The following is a 19,322-nucleotide window of genomic DNA, read 5'->3' as shown; positions in this document are numbered from 1 at the left end:
CATGATTATATGTGTTGGTTGCATATGAAGAGGTATGTTGAGTGGGATTGTGAGGCATGCATTGCATATAAGAGATTGACATTTTGCCTAGATTCTTATATCATGCATGAACTATGTCTTATTCCTAGTGAGCTATGGTCGTACACGTGTATGGATTTCATTTTTGTGTTAACTAGGTCTAAGAAGGGGAGAAATTTAATTTTCGTGATGCTTAATGGTATTTTATCATTTGGTGCCACTTGTTATTTGATGTTTGGTAAAGTTGATGAGTTTGTAGGAAAGACAATGGTGTTGTTGGGAATTCCAGTGCTAAGGGAGCGGACAAACGATGACATCTACAAATTTGAGCTTAAAGGTAAGCATGTTGATCATGGAATCACAGCGATTTTTTAAAGGAGGATCCGCCTACAATTGTTGAAGATGATACCGATTCCCAAAGGAGAAATGCTGTGGATGCATGGAATCACAGCGATTTCTTATGCAGAAATTACATCTTAAATGGGCTCGATGACACACTGTATAGTGTCTATTGTTCAGTAAAAACGGCAAAGGAATTGTGGGATTCCTTGGAGAAAAAATACAAGACAGAGGATGCGGGCATCAAGAAGTTCGTTGTGGGTAAATTCCTAGACTTCAAAATGACCGATTCAAAATCCATTATTAGCCAAGTGCAGGAATTCCATATCATTCTCCATGACTTGCTTTCTGAGAGAATGTTGTTGAATGAGCCTTTCCAAGTAGCAGCACTCATCGAGAAATTGCCGCCTATGTGGAAGGACTTCAAAAACTATATCAAGCACAAGCGCAAGGAGGTGAAACTCGAAGATCTAATAGTGAGACTTAGAATCGAGGAAGACAACCGAAATTCTGAGGCCAAGACATATAAAAGGGTGATGGAAACTGAGGCTAAAGCAAACCTAGCAGAGTCAAGTACGAGTCACAAGAGAAAGCGACTGAATGATGACAAGAAACAAGGAAAAGCCAAGAAGTTCAAAGGGAATTGCTTCAACTGTGGCAAACCGAATCACATGGCGAAAGATTGTCGTCTTCCAAAAAGAGACAATACAAAGCAGAACCAAAGGCAAGCGAATGTCGTCGAAGAACGGTATGTACCAGTTGATCTTTCGCAACTTGATTTATCTGCTGTTGTATTTGAAGCCAACATGGTGGACAATCCAAGAGAGTGGTGGATAGACACCGGATCTACTAGCCACATTTGTGCCGAGAAGGAGATGTTCTCATCCTACTCTCCCAATAGTGAAAGGAAACTATTTATGGGAAACTCTACAACGTCTGATGTTGTAGGAGTTGGAGAAGTAGTGATGAAGATGACTTCAGGCAAAGAAGTAACGCTCAAGAATGTACTGCATGTGCCGGACATTCGGAAGAACTTGGTTTCTGGTTCTTTGTTGAGTAAGGCCGGTTTTAGGCTTGTGTTCGAATCGGACAAATTTGTATTAACCAAGAGTGGTGTTTTTATAGGCAGAGGGTACCAAGACAATGGTCTCTTTAAGATGAATGTAATGAATGTTATCCGCCAAGAGGCGAAGAATAAAGCTATAAATTCTGCGTACTTGATTGAAAGTTCATATTTATGGCATGAAAGATTGGGACATGTTAACTTTAACACGTTGCAAAGACTTACAAACCAAAATGTAATACCTACATTTAAAAATGATCCACAACACAAGTGTGAGATCTGTGTTGAAGCAAAAATGGCAAAGGTCCCTTTCCATTCGGTAACGAGAAGTACTACGCCACTTGAGTTAATCCATACTGATATATGTGATTTGAAATATGTTCAAACTCGAGGTGGCAAGAAGTATTTCATAACATTCATTGATGATTGCACAAGGTTTTGCTATGTCTATTTATTAAAAAGCAAAGATGAAGCAATAGAAACATTCAAAGCTTATAAGAATGAAGTAGAGAATCAAATCAGTTCAAAGATCAAAATGATAAGAAGTGATCGAGGTGGAGAGTATGTTGCTCCGTTTGAAGAATTTTGCACAACATCGGGCATAATTCATCAAACTACAGCCCCATACTCACCTCAATCAAACGGAGTAGCAGAACGCAAGAATCGTACTCTTAAGGAGATGATGAATGCGTTGTTGATAAACTCAGGCTTACTCCAAAACTTGTGGGGGGAAGCGATTCTCTCAGCAAACTACATTCTCAATAAAATACCACTCAAAGGAAACAATGAGAATCCATATGAGAAATGGAAAAAGCGTAAACCATCTTACAAATACCTCAAAGTGTGGGGGTGTTTGGCTAAAGTAGAAATACCAAAGCCAAAACAAGTTAAGATTGGGCCTAAAACAATCGACTGCATCTTCATTGGATATGCAAATAATAGTAGTGCATATTGCTTCTTAGTGCTCAAATCTGAAGTTCCTGATATCAGTGAGGAAACAATAATTGAATCAAGGAACGCCGTATTCTTTGAAAATATGTTTCCTTGTAAAGGAAAGAAGGAATCCCGTCTAAACAAAAGAAAACAGCCTTTCTAAATGGAGTATTGGAAGAAGAACTCTATATGGAACAACCCGAGGGGTTTGTTGTACCCGGACAAGAGAAAAAGGTGTGTAAACTTGTCAAGTCCCTATACGGATTCAAACAAGCACCTAAACAGTGGCATGAAAAATTTGATACCACAATGATATCAAATGGTTTCAAAATCAATGAGTGTGACAAGTGCGTCTACATTAAAGAAAATGAAAATGTATATGTAATTGCTTGCCTTTATGTAGATGACATGTTAATCATGGGAAATGATCATGAGTTGATCATGAATACTAAGAAAATGTTGAAAAAACATTTTGATATGAAAGACTTGGGATTATGTGATATAATATTAGGGATTAAAATCTCTAGGAATTCTGAAGGAATTATATTATCACAAACTCATTATGTTGAAAAGGTTCTTGAAAGGTTCAAGGCACTTGACAATCCTTCGGCAAGAACACCTTTAGATTTGGGTGTTCATTTAGCAAAGAATCGAGGAGAACCTATTGATCAACTAGAATATTCAAGGATAATCGGTAGTCTAATGTGCTTGACTAATTGTACCCGACCAGATCTTGCATATTCCGTAAACAAGTTAAGTAGGTTTACAAGCAATCCAAATAAGGATCATTGGAAAGCCTTGACGAGAGTGCTTGGATATTTAAAATACACCATGAACTTTGGATTGGTATATACGAAATATCCAGCAGTATTGGAAGGATACTGTGATGCAAATTGGATATCTGACCCAAAAGACTCCAAGTCCACAAGTGGATATGTGTTCACAATTGGTGGAGGAGCGGTGTCATGGAAATCTTCTAGGCAAACGTGTATAGCTCAATCCACGATGGAATCCGAGTTTATTGCTTTAGACAAAGCAGGAAAAGAAGCCGAGCGGCTAAGAAACTTCCTAGAAGATATTCCTTGTTGGAATAAACCAGTGTCTTCTATTGTTATTCATTGTGACAGTCAATCAGCAATAGGAAGAGCACAAAGCAGTATGTACAATGGTAAGTCTCGACATATTCGTCGAAGACATAATACCATAAGACAATTGATCTCAAATGGGGTTATTTCTGTTGAATATGTGAAATCAAAGGAAAACCTAGCGGATCCGTTTACTAAAGGTATAAATCGAGATCAATTGTACAAGCTAATAAGGGGAATGGGCTTGAAAGCCACAAAATAAAAATGTTTATAGCGGTAACCCAACCTTGTGAATTGGAGATCCCAAAACCTTGGTTCAATGGGAAAACTAAGTTATAAATATTGGTTGAACACTTGGAAACAATGAAGGCTCATTCCTAAAACGTCCAAGTAAAATGTACCTGCGACATGTGGTGAGGTTAATTTATTTTAATGATTCCTATACCTAAGAGGTAGAGTATGGCAGGATACTCTTGATAAGAGATCACCTATATAAGTGCAAAGTGATGGCCGCTTCAAGAACACTTATGAATCTAAGATATGGTCCAGGGCCGAAACGGACACAACATGAGAACAAAATACGTTAGAGCTATTGTTGTGTAAATGCTGTTGACTTGGTTTACACAAACGGTTGAATGGTTCAAGACATCACGTCACCAAGCAACTAGTAAATCCGATAGTATTTTACTACGGAAGGTTCAAAGCCAAAAGCTACCTTTCCCGATGCAATAATAGTTCAAAAGAACTTTCAAGTGGATCTGCATACATGCATATATATTTCATTCATGTGGGGGATTGTTAGAGAAATGTAAAATGGAATGTGAATGAAATGTGGTTGTCCCACATTGGAAGCCTAGAGAAAGGTTTTCCTCCTTATTAGTTCTAATATGGACTAAGGGTTTGGGCCCCAAGGGGTACCAAAGCTTTTAGAAGGGGGGAGACGCTGCTAGTCTAGGTCTCGGTGAATTGAACACACACGCGCGCGCCCGCCCGACCTGGCCCGGCTCGGCGCGATGCAGTGAGGTGTGGTGTGGTCTTTGACCAATATTAATCTTTTTGGACCAAAATTATTTGAAGGAATAAATTTTGTTAGTGTCCAAACAGAAGCTAGAGCGCCCTTGCGCGTGTTCTTGCACGGATGCACGCATTCTTGCACGCGAACAGAAGGCAGCACACGGCCGCGCATGATGTCGCGCAGCCGCGCGCGCCCCACTGGTTTCAAAGTGCGCGGACAGAACGTGGTGCGCGGCAGCGCCAGTTCTCGCGCGGGTGCGCGCGCGCTGCTGTGCGCAAAAGAACAAGGCGTCCTTTCACCGAAACAAGATGGCTTCTCATCAAATGTTGATCTTATGCACGGAATAGTGTGTTCTTTTAAGACAATCTTTGATGCTCTATATATATCCCTTACATGCATTCATTTCATACTTTTGTTGCATCAAATTCTTCTCCATATTGCAGCAGAATTCGTTCATACACACTTGAAAGATCAAGCATTTCTTTGTTCGTCGAAGTCTAGAGAGTTTGTTGTGCTACTACTCTAGAAAGGAGTCGTTGTATCTTAGGGACGATTGCCGTTAACGTAAAGCACTTGTATACGGGCAATATCGTCTTGCAGATAAAGGATTTATCCTTGCCTCGACTTGAAGAATCGTTGTTGTTGCTGTCTTATTTTCAGAATTTCGAGAAGGGCACTACCAGGTACTAACAACAATAAAATCTTATGGTTTCCTCCTGGATTGGTTCGAAATTGAGGTGTCATAAGTTGAATAAATCTTGCCGATTTCTAGTGTAAAAGTTTCTGAATTTCGTCCTTGTTTAAGTGTCAATTATACCCCATGATGTGTGCTTGATTGGCTAGAAAATCCATCTTGAATTCTTGGCTAGAAAATCCCTCTTGTATTCTTTCTGCCATATATATTCTTGAAATATAGCATGCATGAGACCTAGCTTGTAGTCCAGTGGTCTCATCCCGCCAGATTAACTGGCTTCACTCCCCGGGTTAGATGCTCTCTTCCCGCTTGTGTTGTAATAAAAAAATATATATATAGCATGCATAATTGGATTTATATTTTCGAAATTGATGAGGCTCACCAAGTTGGTCAAAACCTTCTTTAATTGAGTGCAAGAAGGTGGTTTCAAAACCTTAATATATTCTCCTTAATTTCAAAAATGGCTCATTGAATTCCCCCTCCTTCCTAAAATTTGAAATGCATGCATGCTCATATTCAAATTTCATATATATATATATATATATATATATATATATATATATATATATATATATATATATATATATATATATATATATATATTAGCTTTAAGCTTTCGGATTCCATGTATAATAATTTAATAGTTTTGAAATTATTATTTTTACAGTAATAATATAATTCAAAAATATATGCCTATACATATATATAATTAATTTAAAATTTACATGTCCTAAAATGCAGAGTTGCCACGTGAATAGAGTTCTTCCGTGACTAAAATTCTAGTCTTTACAATATTCTAAATCTCCTATAACCCTTTGGCAGGTAGGCTAGGAGGAGGTCGTCCACGACTTGCTTAATCGACACAACAACGTATATTTGGTAGGTCAGCTGAGATTGGTTCCCAGATGACCTCCCGGTGAAACCTAGTAATGTTGCCCGAGATGATCCCTTGAATGACATCCCGACATGGCGTAGCCAGGATTTTAAAATAGAGTGGGCTACGTTAAAAATTTAAATATTTTTAATGTAATTTTTTTTGTTATATTTTGTATATATGAACGAGAAATTTTTTACAAATCAGTAACATTTTTATTTGAAAAAAATTTTCTGAAGATTTTAATGTATATAGATACTGTTGAAATAATATATTTGAATATTGAAAAAGTAATAGTTGAATATTTGAATGTTGAAAATAAGAGTTGTAAAGTTAGAAATTTGTGTGTGATGATGTAGGTAATGATGTATTTTATTTTTGGATTATGTGTACTGAAACTCTATAAATAGATCTCTCATTTGTGAAGAAAATCACAATTGAGTAGAGAGAAAAATATTATAAAGTGTGTAGTTTGGTAAATTTTGAGAGTTTGAGATTTTTATTTTTTTACCATAAATTTTTACTTTTTCACAACACGTTATCAGCACGAAGCTCTAAAAGTCCTACATACTTTTCCAAGCTACAAACAGAAGAAAAAGGTAACAAAAGAAATTATATTTATTTTACTGTTATTTATTTATTGTGTATTTATTTAATATACAATATAATGTTATTATGAGAAATAATAAAAATAAATTTTTCATAAACTTGTTATAAATCCTGGGAGGATGTTAAGACGACATCCCACACTCCCGGTAAGGGAAACGACAAGTATAAAAGCTTATAAGGTTTTTTTAAACAAAATAAATTATGACACTCATTATAATATTATGATATGATATACATAATTATTTAAACATATCTAATATTATATATACCATATTATTACCATAAAATTATACAAATACATACCTTTATTTTTTTGTACACCAACGGTCATAAATGGTAAAAAACGGCTAGTTTTTGCCCTATAAATATGATCTCACAAACACATTCAATCACTCTAACTTTCTCTTCTTCTCTAAAAATTATTCATCATCAAATTTTTCGAAGAAAAAAGAAGATGGCTTTCTCAAGGATATTTTTAATTATTTTGGTTATCATACTCACGAGTCTTGTATTTATCGGAGAATATCCTCCTCGTGCGTTTTCTTTATTTTTACAAATACTTGTACTTGTTGTTTATCCGTTACTTTGTATTGCAATATTTATTAACTAATAAAATGCATCGTAATTTTTTTTAGTACCACCATGTCAAATTTAACAAAGCTCGAATTTATTGCGCTCGACATCACGGGAAAGAATTATATGCCATGGACTCTAGATGTAGAAATGCATCTTGACATCACAAGAAAAGGCAAGAGCCATGATATTTTTGCGTCGACATCTCGACGATGGATTGAAATGTGAATATCTGACTGAAAAAAAATCCCATGGCTTTGTGGAAGGGATTAAAAGAAAGATTTGAACATATAAGGGAAGTTATACTTCCGACCGCCCGGGATGAATGGAATACACTGAGATTCCAAGGTTTTAAAAAAGTCAGTGATTACAATTCGGCGATGTATAGAATAATCTCGCAATTAAAATTTTGTGGACATGAGGTCACAGAATCTAAGATGCTTGAAAAAACATTTTCCACATTTCATGCATCAAATATTACTCTACAGCAACAATATAGAGTATGTGCAGGGGCGGATCTAGGATGTGGAAACTGGTGGGGCCGCTTAGTTTATTTTGCGACGGTTTTTCAACTACCGTCGCTATATAGCGACGGTTTTTGAACATCTGTCGCAACATGTTTCTGAAGAAACACATGAGGATCACAAAATAGAGAATGGTGTTCCTGAAGAAACACATGATGATGAAAATGTTCTGTCAGAACCACAAACTGACGAGAATCATGAAATCTCTATCAATTACATTAATACTGGAAAAATATGGAACCGAAAAGATATAGATGAAATTGATGATATATTTTCTTATAATGTGGCAATCTACATCATAAATGATAATGAAGATCATGAACCAAAATCTTTTGGTGAATGTAAAAATCGGCAGGACTGGATAAAATGGAAAGAAGCCATCCAGGTTGAATTGGATTCGCTAAATAAACGTAATGTTTTTGGACCTATAGTCCTTACACCTGAAGGTGTAAAACCTGTTGGATACAAATGGGTTTTTATTCGAAAGCGAAATGAGAAAAATGAAATAGTAAGATATAAAGCTCGACTTGTTGCACAAAGTTTTTCTCAAAGGCCTGGAATTGATTATGAAGAAACGTATTCTCCTGTGATGGATGCAATTACGTTTCGGTATTTGATTAGCTTGGCGGTATCTGAAAATTTAGAAATGCGTCTTATGGATGTTGTTACAGCTTACTTATATGGATCACTTGATAGTAATATATATATGAAAATCCCTGAAGGATTTAAGATGCCTGAAGCACAAAGTTCAAAACCCAGGGAATGTTATTCTGTGAAATTACAAAGATCATTATATGGGTTAAAGCAATCAGGTCGAATGTGGTATAATCGACTAAGTGATCACTTGATGAAAAAGGGATATGTAAATAATTCAATATGCCCTTGTGTTTTCATTAAGAAAACAACATCCGGATGCGTAATTATTGCTGTATATGTTGATGATTTAAACATCATTGGAACGAATAAGGAAATTCAAGAAGTTGTGTCATACTTGAAGGAAGAATTTGAAATGAAGGATCTTGGAAAAACCAAGTATTGTCTGGGTTTACAAATTGAACAAAAAGAATGTGGAATGTTTGTTCACCAGACAAATTATACAGAAAAGATCCTTAAACGTTTTAATATGGATAAAGCAAATCCTTTAAGTACTCCAATGGTTGTTAGATCATTAAACATAGAAAAGGATCCATTCCGTCCATGTGAAGATGATGAAGATATTCTTGGTCCAGAAGTACCATATCTAAGTGCCATCAGTGCCCTTATGTACCTTACAAATTGTACAAGGCCTGATATATCTTTTGCCGTGAATCTGTTGGCAAGATTTAGCTCATATCCAACAAAGAGACACTGGAACGAAATTACACATATATTCCGTTATCTACGAGGAAAGACAGACTTGGGACTTTTGTATTCAAAAGATGCTAATCCAAGTATAATTGGTTGGCACGTTCCCAAACTGGATATGTATTTACTCGTGGAGGCACTGCAATATCTTGGCGTTCACAGAAACAAACGCTCGTAACAACTTCATCAAATCATGCCGAGATTATTGCACTACATGAAGGAAGTCGTGAATGTGTGTGGTTAAAATCAATGACCCAACATATCCAAATTTCATGCGGATTATCATTCGATGAGAAGCCTGTGATACTATATGAAGATAATGTTGCATGTGTTGCTCAAATGAAAGAAGGATACATAAAAAGCGACAGAACTAAACATATTCCTCCTAAGTTCTTCGCATTCACCAAGGAGCTTGAGAAGAATAAATGTATTGATGTTCGTCACATTCAATCAAGTGAAAACTCATCAGATCTCTTCACAAAGGCACTTCCTACGTCAATATTCAGAAAGCACATATATAATATTGGGATGCGCAATCTACGAAATTTGTGAAAAATTGTTCATGTCAACATCAGGGGGAGTTTACGTGACTGCACTCTTTTTCCCTTACTATGGTTTTTATCCCAATGGGTTTTTCCAAGTAAGGTTTTTAACGAGGCAGTACAAAACACGTAATGAAGACATCATCGTATCATGATCATCATCACAAGGGGGAGTGTTGAAATAATATATTTGAATATTGAAAAAGTAATAGTTGAATATTTGAATGTTGAAAATAAGAGTTGTAAAGTTAGAAATTTGTGTGTGATGATGATGTAGGCAATGATGTATTTTATTTTTAGATTATGTGTAATGAAACTCTATAAATAGATCTCTCATTTGTGAAGAAAATCACAATTGAGTAGAGAGAAAAATATTATAAAGTGTGTAGTTTGGTAAATTTTGAGAGTTTGAGATTTTTAATTTTTTACCATAAATTTTTACTTTTTCACAACATATACATGATAAATATCATATATAATAATGAGCTTTTTGAGTAAATTCACATAAGAAAAAGTCAAAAATTGACGGTATGTATGATATTATTCATTCACATAATTTAGTTATACAAATAATTTAGTTATACAATTTTTTACTTTAATAAATATCGTTTAATTTGTATTACTTATATATATATATATATATATATTCCTAAACCCCGAGTCATGTATTAACCCCGAGTCCCCTTCCGTATTCAATTCAATCAACAAAAAGTAATACTGTTGCCAAAGTGGGAGCATCTGGTTCTTATCTACTTTCATTATTAAAACCTCGATTTCTTGTTTTCTTCGAAACGATGGAGACTTCTGACTTGAACTATATATTTCTAGATATTCCATGAATCTTTTGATCATCTTTGACATATGCCATAATACAGCCTTTTATTTGTTCGTGTTTTATTACAAAATCACAGCTTCTTATTACACAAATAAAATAACTAGAGGAAACATATATAATATTTAAAAATAATCCAGGAAAAAAAAACAATTAACATCTACTAAACTTGATTGGGAAAAGTGTACACGTCGAGCTCTTTCATCAGCTCTATTTATTCATGCAAAAAGAAAAATATTACATATTGCATCACTCATATATCTCTCTTTGGTTTCCCTTAGACTTCTCCTCCTACAAGGTTAAAAAATAAGGAATAAATGAGATATTAATCACAATGAGTATATATGTGTGTGTATGTGTATATATTGGTCTTTTATATTTGTTTCATTGGTCATTTTGATATTTCATGTTATTAAATTTCAGTTTTAGTCACGTATATTTCGATTTTTGAAAGTTTACTTATTTTTTATTGGGAGGGCTGATATGACACTGAACATGTAAACATCACATGGCACACCGGTGACGCATCAATGTCCCATCAGCGCTACATAACTAAAATTGGAAAAAAATAAATAAGAGTAAAACTTAAATTTGACAACATATTGAAAAAACCAATTTTTCATATATATGTGTGTGTGTGTGTGTTTTTGTGTGTGTGTGTGAGGGAGATACGTACGTACCAAAATCTCTAGCTGTCTTGCATTTATAGCACTCCGTCCTGCTAGCGTAATTATGCATGCCGCATCCAAGTCTGACCAGCATTAAACACGTGAGCCACATAGATAAACACTGCATAATTCTAATCAACATAGTACGATCCAATAAATTAATCTTTTGAGTTCTTGGTCCTCTTTTTAAAATTATATCTTAAGCTTGACATTTTCCTTAAAAACCAACCAAATAAAACTATATACGATGTCATGTCATGCCTCCAGTCGTAAGCCCGTGTGAGCACTACAACAAATAAAAGATTCTCCTAATAACCATTCTTATCGTATCATATGTATCGTTTTTTTCTACGAAAATGAGTAACTTAAGTTGTTTGCGGACCAACATCTACCCTTTTGCCTAGGAAGGTTCCCTCGTTAGAATAGTATGGTTAATTATTGCGTGAACTAAAATGCGTATACCGAATACTGATGGATTAATATGCATGCTATCCATTAATCCATCTTGGCTAGTCTCGATTGTCGAATTTGAATCATGGATAATATTATGATCCCGCATAAGTTACTGCAACGTGAATCTAAAGGAGAACATGCATTAATCCATGGTTTCTTCGAACAAACCTGGTGCAAATCCAATCTCCGCTTTTCCAACCAGGGATGGCATCATATGCATAACCGGCAGATGCTATAACTCCGGCCCCATAACCGCAGTAGTCCTTCAGTGAACCACATCGATAGCAGTTCGTTCGACTGGCATAGTTGTGTGCACCGCAATTCTGGCCACCACAATACCAATCTCCAGGCATCAGTTCGGTTCTCTGTATTATGTACGAGGAAACTTCGGCTGCCGTAGCATTCTTGGGGCAGCCACATCGTTGGCATTGGTCTCGTTTCTTGAAGTTGAGGTGCTGGCATGCGGGACACAACCAATCTCCTTCCTTATTCATTGTGTGTCTAATATTTTATGAAGAATGCAAAGTTAGCAACACCAAGAATGCAGCAGACGAATGGAGAGTGTGTGTGTGTGTGTGTGTGTGTGTATATATATATATATATATATAATAAATATGCGTTATGTGAATCATGATGTTTGAAGTATGATGGCAATAATCAAGCTGCGAAACGTATGCTTGAATATTATTAAGTTTTTGAAATTCAATATTATTAATTTAAAATTTAAAGTACATTTCCGTCTTAGACAACACTATTTTGTCAAACAAACGGCACGAAAGAAGTCTAACGTACGTACATGCACAAGGGAAAGACAATAAACACCGTATCACCTTGTATGAAAACAGAACAATATCGACGTAAGAATCGAAGTATATATATCTTTGCAGGAAGTTCTAGCTAGCGTTGTTCGAAATTGGTGATTTTGAAAAATGGGTCGAGGGGGGTTTATATACCAGTGAGTTCTCCTTTTTATGGTACCCTAAGCTCTTTTTTTTGGGGCATAAAATGGTTTCCTTAAGATGGGAATATTTCAAAAGAGAAATGTAAAATATTTTGATAAATATACTTTTCCCCTCGGTTTCGTGTTTTGATCTCATAGATGTGGGGACAAGCATGAGGGGACAGATGGTAAAAGTAGTGGACATTTTAGTGTGCATTGGTTGAAGATCAAGAAGTTACAAAAAAATAAGTCAGTTATATGTATATATATATATCTTTTTCCCATGATTCCCTATGCATTATTACTGAAAAGATTGAAAATTTTTGTCCTGTATTCTATTCCCATTTCTTTCAGGCATTACGAGGGGAAGACATTACTTGAGAGGTGGAGCTAGGCAAATTTGTATTAGGGATTGAGGGTGGGTATGAATGCAGATGATTGCCGCCGTTGATTTTTTTTTTATGAATAAGATACAATCAACAGGACTCGAATTCGAGATCGACGACAACTTTTTTCGTCAAGGGCTTGAATATATCAGAATGTTTATTTTGGTTTGAATGGTGCTTTAATTGAGTTTTCCACGATGTTAATTAATATATATGAGCTAGAAATTTCGAGAAAGAAAAATTTGATCTTTGTTGCTTTTCTTGGTTTTGTTTTTGTTTTATTTCCGTCCAACTCAAGATCAAACAATATATGTATACGAGCAATCAATGACTTTGTCTATGCTATACCGAAAATGTTATTCCATATGTAGTTTTATACAAGATGTTAATATGAACATGTTCTTAAATAAAAACAAACAATATGATGTCCATCAATATTTTTTTGTTTTCGGTTTAGATTTTCATATGAACATATTCTTGAGTAAACTACATCGAGGTTGCGTTTGGTTCGGGTGATTAGCCTGTATTGATTATTTTATCCTACCTAGTCAGCTGTTTGGTTCGCGTGATTATTAAACCAACTCAATCCCTCCTATGAATGATTAGGTTATATTAGGTAGGTTAAAATAATACATCCTCACTCCCTAGGATTATTTATCCCACTCTTAATATCTCCTATTTTTCCAATTTTACCCTTCTCCTAAATTCAAACTCACCACCACTTCCCGCCACCGACCGCCGCCTCCACGACCGCCGCTGGCCGACCACCGACGGACCGCCGACCGCGGCCGAGCACCGGCAGACCGGCGACGAACAGCCGATTGACGGGGCCGACAGCCGGTTAGCGACGGTTTGCAAAAAATCTGTCGCAAATAGCGACGGTTTTGTTATAAACCGTCGCAAAATGTCAAATTTTTAGTAATTAAAATAATTCAAAACAAGATCGGCGACAGTTTCTCAGGAAAACCGTCGCTATTAGCGACGGTTTTTCAAAATCCGTCGGTAATTTCCGGCAGCCGTATCCGGCCGACTCACCCACCGATCTTTTCCGGGGGAAGGACAATTTCGTCTGTTCATCAAAAAATTCAAAATTATCCTACACTTAAAAATCTTACCAAACATAATATTATTTTACACCATATATTACAATCCTACCACAATCATTTTCTTTATCATTTACGTACTAATCATTAGTTTATCCTATCCTTCAAACCAAACGCAGCCCGAGAGTATTAGTTCAGTTGTATTTTTATATATAAGATGATCATATGAACATGATCTTGCATAAAAACAGATAATGTGAGGTCCGTCAATTTTTCCTTTCAATTTAGATTTTTATATGAACATATATATTTTTGTGTACATCGGGAGTGTGTAGCATAGACGAAGCCACAATCAATCATGCCACCATTTTTAGTCCAAACATTAAGGTAGTGTTTGGTACGTCTGATAAAGTAAGTTTGTTAACTTTTGTCCATCCTAATCCGTTGCTTGGTTCATTTTTAAACAAACCCACCCAATCCCCCATCCAATGGACTGAATTACACTAGGTTGGCTTAAATAAACCCATACCCCAAGCCCTTATTATTAGTCATGCATTTTATCATACGTGTCTTTACCTATTTTACCCTTTGATCCAACCCAAAAAGCTGAACACAACTGTCTTCCCCCAACTCAGAAGCAACGTACGAAGGAAGCGAGGACTTTGGCGTACGTATTCCGTGCTTGCTTTGAAATTTTCGGAAATCAGGTGCTCTTACTTGTTGGAAATGTTGCTGGAAATTTCCCACAACAAAAAAGCTGCTGGAAATGTTGGAGATCGAATTTCCTTACCCACGATAATATTTCGGTCCGCGATTTGCTTTCGATCTTCACGGAAATCTACGGTGCGGAAGCGAAATTTTAACCCTACAGATGTTTGATTCACTCGGCACGCATCAGAACCCACAAATTTTGGGGCAGATTTCGTAGATCTATGGAGAGATTTTTAGTTCGCATAAATGCTAGGGTTGTCTTGGAAGATGTAATGTGAAGGTTCAGTAGTCGAAGGAAATGGGAGGTAGTGATAGAAACGTGGGTCTCATTTTAGTATTTTCATAAAATATTTGGAAGGGTATTTTTGGTAGTTGAAACTTTATTGACTAGTTTATCACACCATTTAAAATCAAACCAAACAAGTCAATGTTTTTAGCACACAATACGAACTTGTAAATAATCATTTCTCTTAACATTTACGTGCCAATCATTCAATAATCCTATCACTTGAACCAAACACAGCCTAAGTCAGTAATTATTAACGACATATCAACAATATTCAGTGTCATTTCAGAATTTCACAAAGAAAAAATATATCAAAGAAACCAAGTTAGGCTATTGCATTAAGCAAATGTAAGCCAATTACGTACTTAGATGGCCAATTTTGGGTTTTTTCCGTTCACTACAAAAAGGTAATGTTTGCTAATGTTTAAAAAATGATTGTGAATTTTCTTTTACAAATTAAGTTTTGCAAACATCACGCTCTGAACCGGGATTGGCCGACATTGACGTTGTTTCACAATCACACAATTTGTAAACTATTTCTTCATCATCAACCCCAAAACACGGCTTGCTCATCATCATCTAATTGCTCTTCATTCTTATCTGGTAATGGAGAGTAAGGGATGAGTGTTTGGAGGGGGACTGCTCATTCTTATTCAAACCAGTCTATTTGATAAAAATAGATAATCATTTCTACAATGTTACTTAAAAAATGTGGAAGTGAATAAAAAAAAAAACTTAACATAACTGAATTATTAATTATACTTGATCTTGAACTAGTTTTTCATCACCATCCCCAAAACATGACTTGTTCATCATCATCACCAGCCTCACAACAAATTTAAGAATATTACTCGTTTGTACGTTCCAGAGAAGACTTAGTCGGCCCTTTGCATAATCTGGCCGATATTTTTTATTTTTATTTTTATTTTTTGTTAAAATTTTCTCCAGCGGATTATGAACATGGCTGCTCTGATACCAACTGTAATGCCCCAAATTAGACGACTGACCCTACTATACTAAGACGAGTCTTTGTAGCGTGCTTATGTCCTCACTCACACGCACCCTAAAAACTTCTCAGGTGATTACTCATCCCAAAATTACTCCAAGGTAATTAGCACGCTTAACTTTGAAGTTCTTATGTTATGAACTCCTGAAAAAAGATACACATGAACAACATCTATCAAATTTTTTAATCACTCGTCAACTGCACACTCTCATATCTGAACATATTTGGAATCTTTTTCATTCCGGTGTGAGATATGTTCATTCATGTTTTCTTCGCCTGAAAGTCTGTCAGAAGCCGCTCATTGTCAGTGCAACTTTATGACACCGACGATCACCCCACCCTTTTCAACCCCGAGTGTCGCAATATCTGTTTTCTCCATGGATTTAATTCACGTGCTGCAAATAAAATGAATCGATAAGATGATGGGTAGGCTTATGTGGTTCAGGTAACATACAGTGAAAAAACAAGAGAGATTCGATTCCAATTTCACACAACACCACCACCAATGTTACTTTGCATGCTTTGGTCAGTTAAAATATTCCTTCTTTTTCATCCAATAATTCAATAGCCATGATGAAGAAATGGCCAAATGATAAAAAGATAGTGAAACTAGAGTGAGATTTGACAACATCATAGAGATCAAATTGGAAAGAAACAAATATATGAAACCAAAATCACAATTTTCCCTTATTTCTACAAACTTTTTTGACTCTCAAATTACGTTGAATAATCCCTTGTTCATCGATCGCGTCTCTCCTCATCCGAATCCCAAGTCCCTTCCTATGTTGTGGCCGGCCAGAGAATTTGGTTGTTATTTACTCTAATTATTAAAATCCTGATTCATTCAGTGTACAACGATGCTGATCCATTTCTTGATTATTTGCACATGTTTTTTTATGTTAAAAGAAAATAATAATATACACACAAATATCAATTCTAAGACTATTAAATATTATCAAATATGTATGATCTTTAACAAACAGGAGGGAAAATTGTCACGTCTCGAGCCCGGGCCCACGCGAATGCACGATGGCTCATATAACAACTACTTTGAATTCGTTCTTGTTTTACGAAAATGAGTAACCCAAGTTGCTGTAAAAGTTCATTGTAATTCATTATAAACTCATTTTAAATCTTTAATTCTTACCATGTGGGGGACAAAAAGTATCACAATCACTCCTCCTTCAGAATGCGACGTCATCGTCGCGGCCGACCCTCGATCCATCTAGATATGGCTCTTACATGTTTAAGAGGTGACTCCCGTCATGTAGCACTTTGCTCCGCAGTTTCAAGAGGTGGCTCTCATACACGTAGCACTTTGCAAGGCATAATACTTATTTCTTGATATTCTTGCCGATGACCGCCTCTGATATCATTTTGTCACGTCCTGAGTCCGGGCCCGCGCACTGCACAATAGATCCCTATAGCAACTACGTCGTATTCATCATCGTTTCACAAAAATGATTAACTCAATTTGCTATATAAACTCATTTTAAATCTTTATTTTTTATCATATGGGATAAGAGGTATCACAAAAATACTACACATGCATGTTGGGTTATTTCCTCGGCTTTATTTATTCATGAAAATAAAAAAAAAATATATACGTATGGCATCATACATAGGGTTAAACACCTCTACCCTTAAACTTCCGTCACACGGCTCCTCTACGAAGGAAAAAAAAAATTAAACAAAATATTGATTGATTAGAATGATAAATATGGACATATAAAGAAAAACACCGAGAATAAATCTTAAAGTAACATTTTTATGTAACAATTTGTGTACCAACATTATAAATTTAACATATGTATTGATTTAAAAAGATAAAATAAATCGCACCTCGTTAATTATGAATGTTAAAGAATATGTTGCAGAAATTTTTTTTTTCCGAGGTACACCACCTCGCCAAAATCTCTAGGTATTTGCATTTATAGCTCTCCATCCTGCTAGCTTGTGCATGCCACATCCAAATTTGGGCAACATTAAACTCATGTCAGCAAGAAATTAATAAACATTGCATAACATCAATTTAATTATGGCAAAAATTTGTGTGAGACGGTCTCACGGGTCGTATTTGTGAGACATATATCTTATTTGGGTCACCATGAAAAAGTATTACTTTTTATGCTAAGAGTATTACTTTTTATTGTGAATATAGTAGGGTTGACCTGTCTCACAGATTATGATCCGTGAGACGGTCTCACATGAGACTTACACTTTAATTATTATGATTGTTCACTTAAATTAGTATATATACATGGTACGATTTAATTAATTATTATTAAATTTGACATTTTCGTTGAAGAAAATGATTTATGTACAATAAGGCTTACCATTTGGTTTACAAACTGCATTTAAAATTACAAAATTATCTTTCCATTTTTAAAAAAAAAAAAAATCTTTCAAAAAAGCATGAATTTAGGATATTTTAATTTATCATTTCAAATACATTTTACAACTCAATATGTAACTCTCATTGTACATGTAACACGACTCTTCGTTGAAAAAACCTTCGAAATTTAATATAACGAACGATGTCATGCCCCGTGATCAACAATAAGCCCACATAAAATGTTTCTACTTTTGAATTATCCTGATATCATTATTTCTTTCTTACCAAGTACTTTGAAGTAAACCATGAGTCTCGATACATATTGCAAGTATTAATTCAATATTTTTTAATTAATTACAATTGGCATATCTACTCCTCTTTGTTCATAACAATTGTTCAACTCACGAATAAATTAATTTTAAGTAAGATAAAACCGATGGATTACTCGTGTTGCCCTGAAGGATTCCAGTAGGGACCAGGTTTCATATTCTTGATTTACTTTGGTTATGCCCCACGCCCCGAAAGAAAAGCAAATGTAGAATGTTTTCCTACCACTTGATTCCATATTTTTCATTACGCAGGATAAACATGTATTTAAAAGATTCCAGAGAAATAGACTTTTAAACGATACATTTTCTGTTTACGTTAACGATTAATTGCTATAGGTATCAAATTTACAACTCTTATGACAAACGCATATTCTTCGCCCATTTACATCTTTATTTGTAAGCAGCATATTTTTAGACTAGTTTATTAAATTTGAGTAATCATCTATATTTTTTACTATTTTATTAAATTTGAGAACACTTAGAATAACTAACTAATTTGGTGTCATGGCCTGTTTTAATAATTATATATATTAATAGAATGTTAAAATTTTAATGCAAGTTATATGTAGTTCAGCGGATATAATCGTTGTTTCTTGGAGTTTAGGTTATATGTTCAATTCTCACTGAGGTCATTATTTTATTTTTCAATTTATTTTTTAATTTATATATCAAAATTGCAGTGTTGTCCCTCACTATTTCTTATGATTATATTTTGATCCT

The 19,322-nt window shown here is 35.2% G+C and overlaps 1 protein-coding gene across 2 annotated transcripts; it reads right to left on the bottom strand.

The window, feature by feature from the left end:
- Positions 1 to 10,590: 10,590 nt before the first annotated feature.
- Positions 10,591 to 12,526, bottom strand: LOC140818334 (uncharacterized). 2 transcript variants are annotated; one of them, XM_073178267.1, is made up of 4 exons: positions 12,397 to 12,526; positions 11,735 to 12,067; positions 11,126 to 11,196; positions 10,591 to 10,736 (listed from the first exon to the last, which is right to left on the bottom strand). In XM_073178267.1, the coding sequence occupies exons 2-4, from the start codon at positions 12,058 to 12,060 to the stop codon at positions 10,723 to 10,725; spliced, it is 411 nt and encodes a 136-aa protein (XP_073034368.1). In that variant the 5' UTR covers positions 12,061 to 12,067; positions 12,397 to 12,526; the 3' UTR covers positions 10,591 to 10,722. The 2 variants fall into 2 exon arrangements, with proteins under 2 accessions (XP_073034368.1, XP_073034369.1); XM_073178268.1 differs by having other exon boundaries at positions 12,363 to 12,478.
- Between the last annotated feature and the right edge of the window lie 6,796 nt (positions 12,527 to 19,322).

Source organism: Primulina eburnea, chromosome 17 (genome assembly GCF_022965805.1).
Source record: "Primulina eburnea isolate SZY01 chromosome 17, ASM2296580v1, whole genome shotgun sequence".
Taxonomy (NCBI): Eukaryota; Viridiplantae; Streptophyta; class Magnoliopsida; order Lamiales; family Gesneriaceae; genus Primulina; species Primulina eburnea.
This window is presented reverse-complemented; position numbering and strand designations above follow the sequence as displayed.

Coding starts and splice junctions, on each gene's coding strand:
- LOC140818334 (XM_073178267.1), bottom strand. CDS start 12,060: ATGAATAAGGAAGGAGATTGGTTGTGTCCCGCATGCCAGCACCTCAAC. Junction 11,197..11,734: donor GGAGATTGGATTTGCACCAG/GTTTGTTCGAAG, acceptor AATGCTGGTCAG/ACTTGGATGCGGCATGCATA.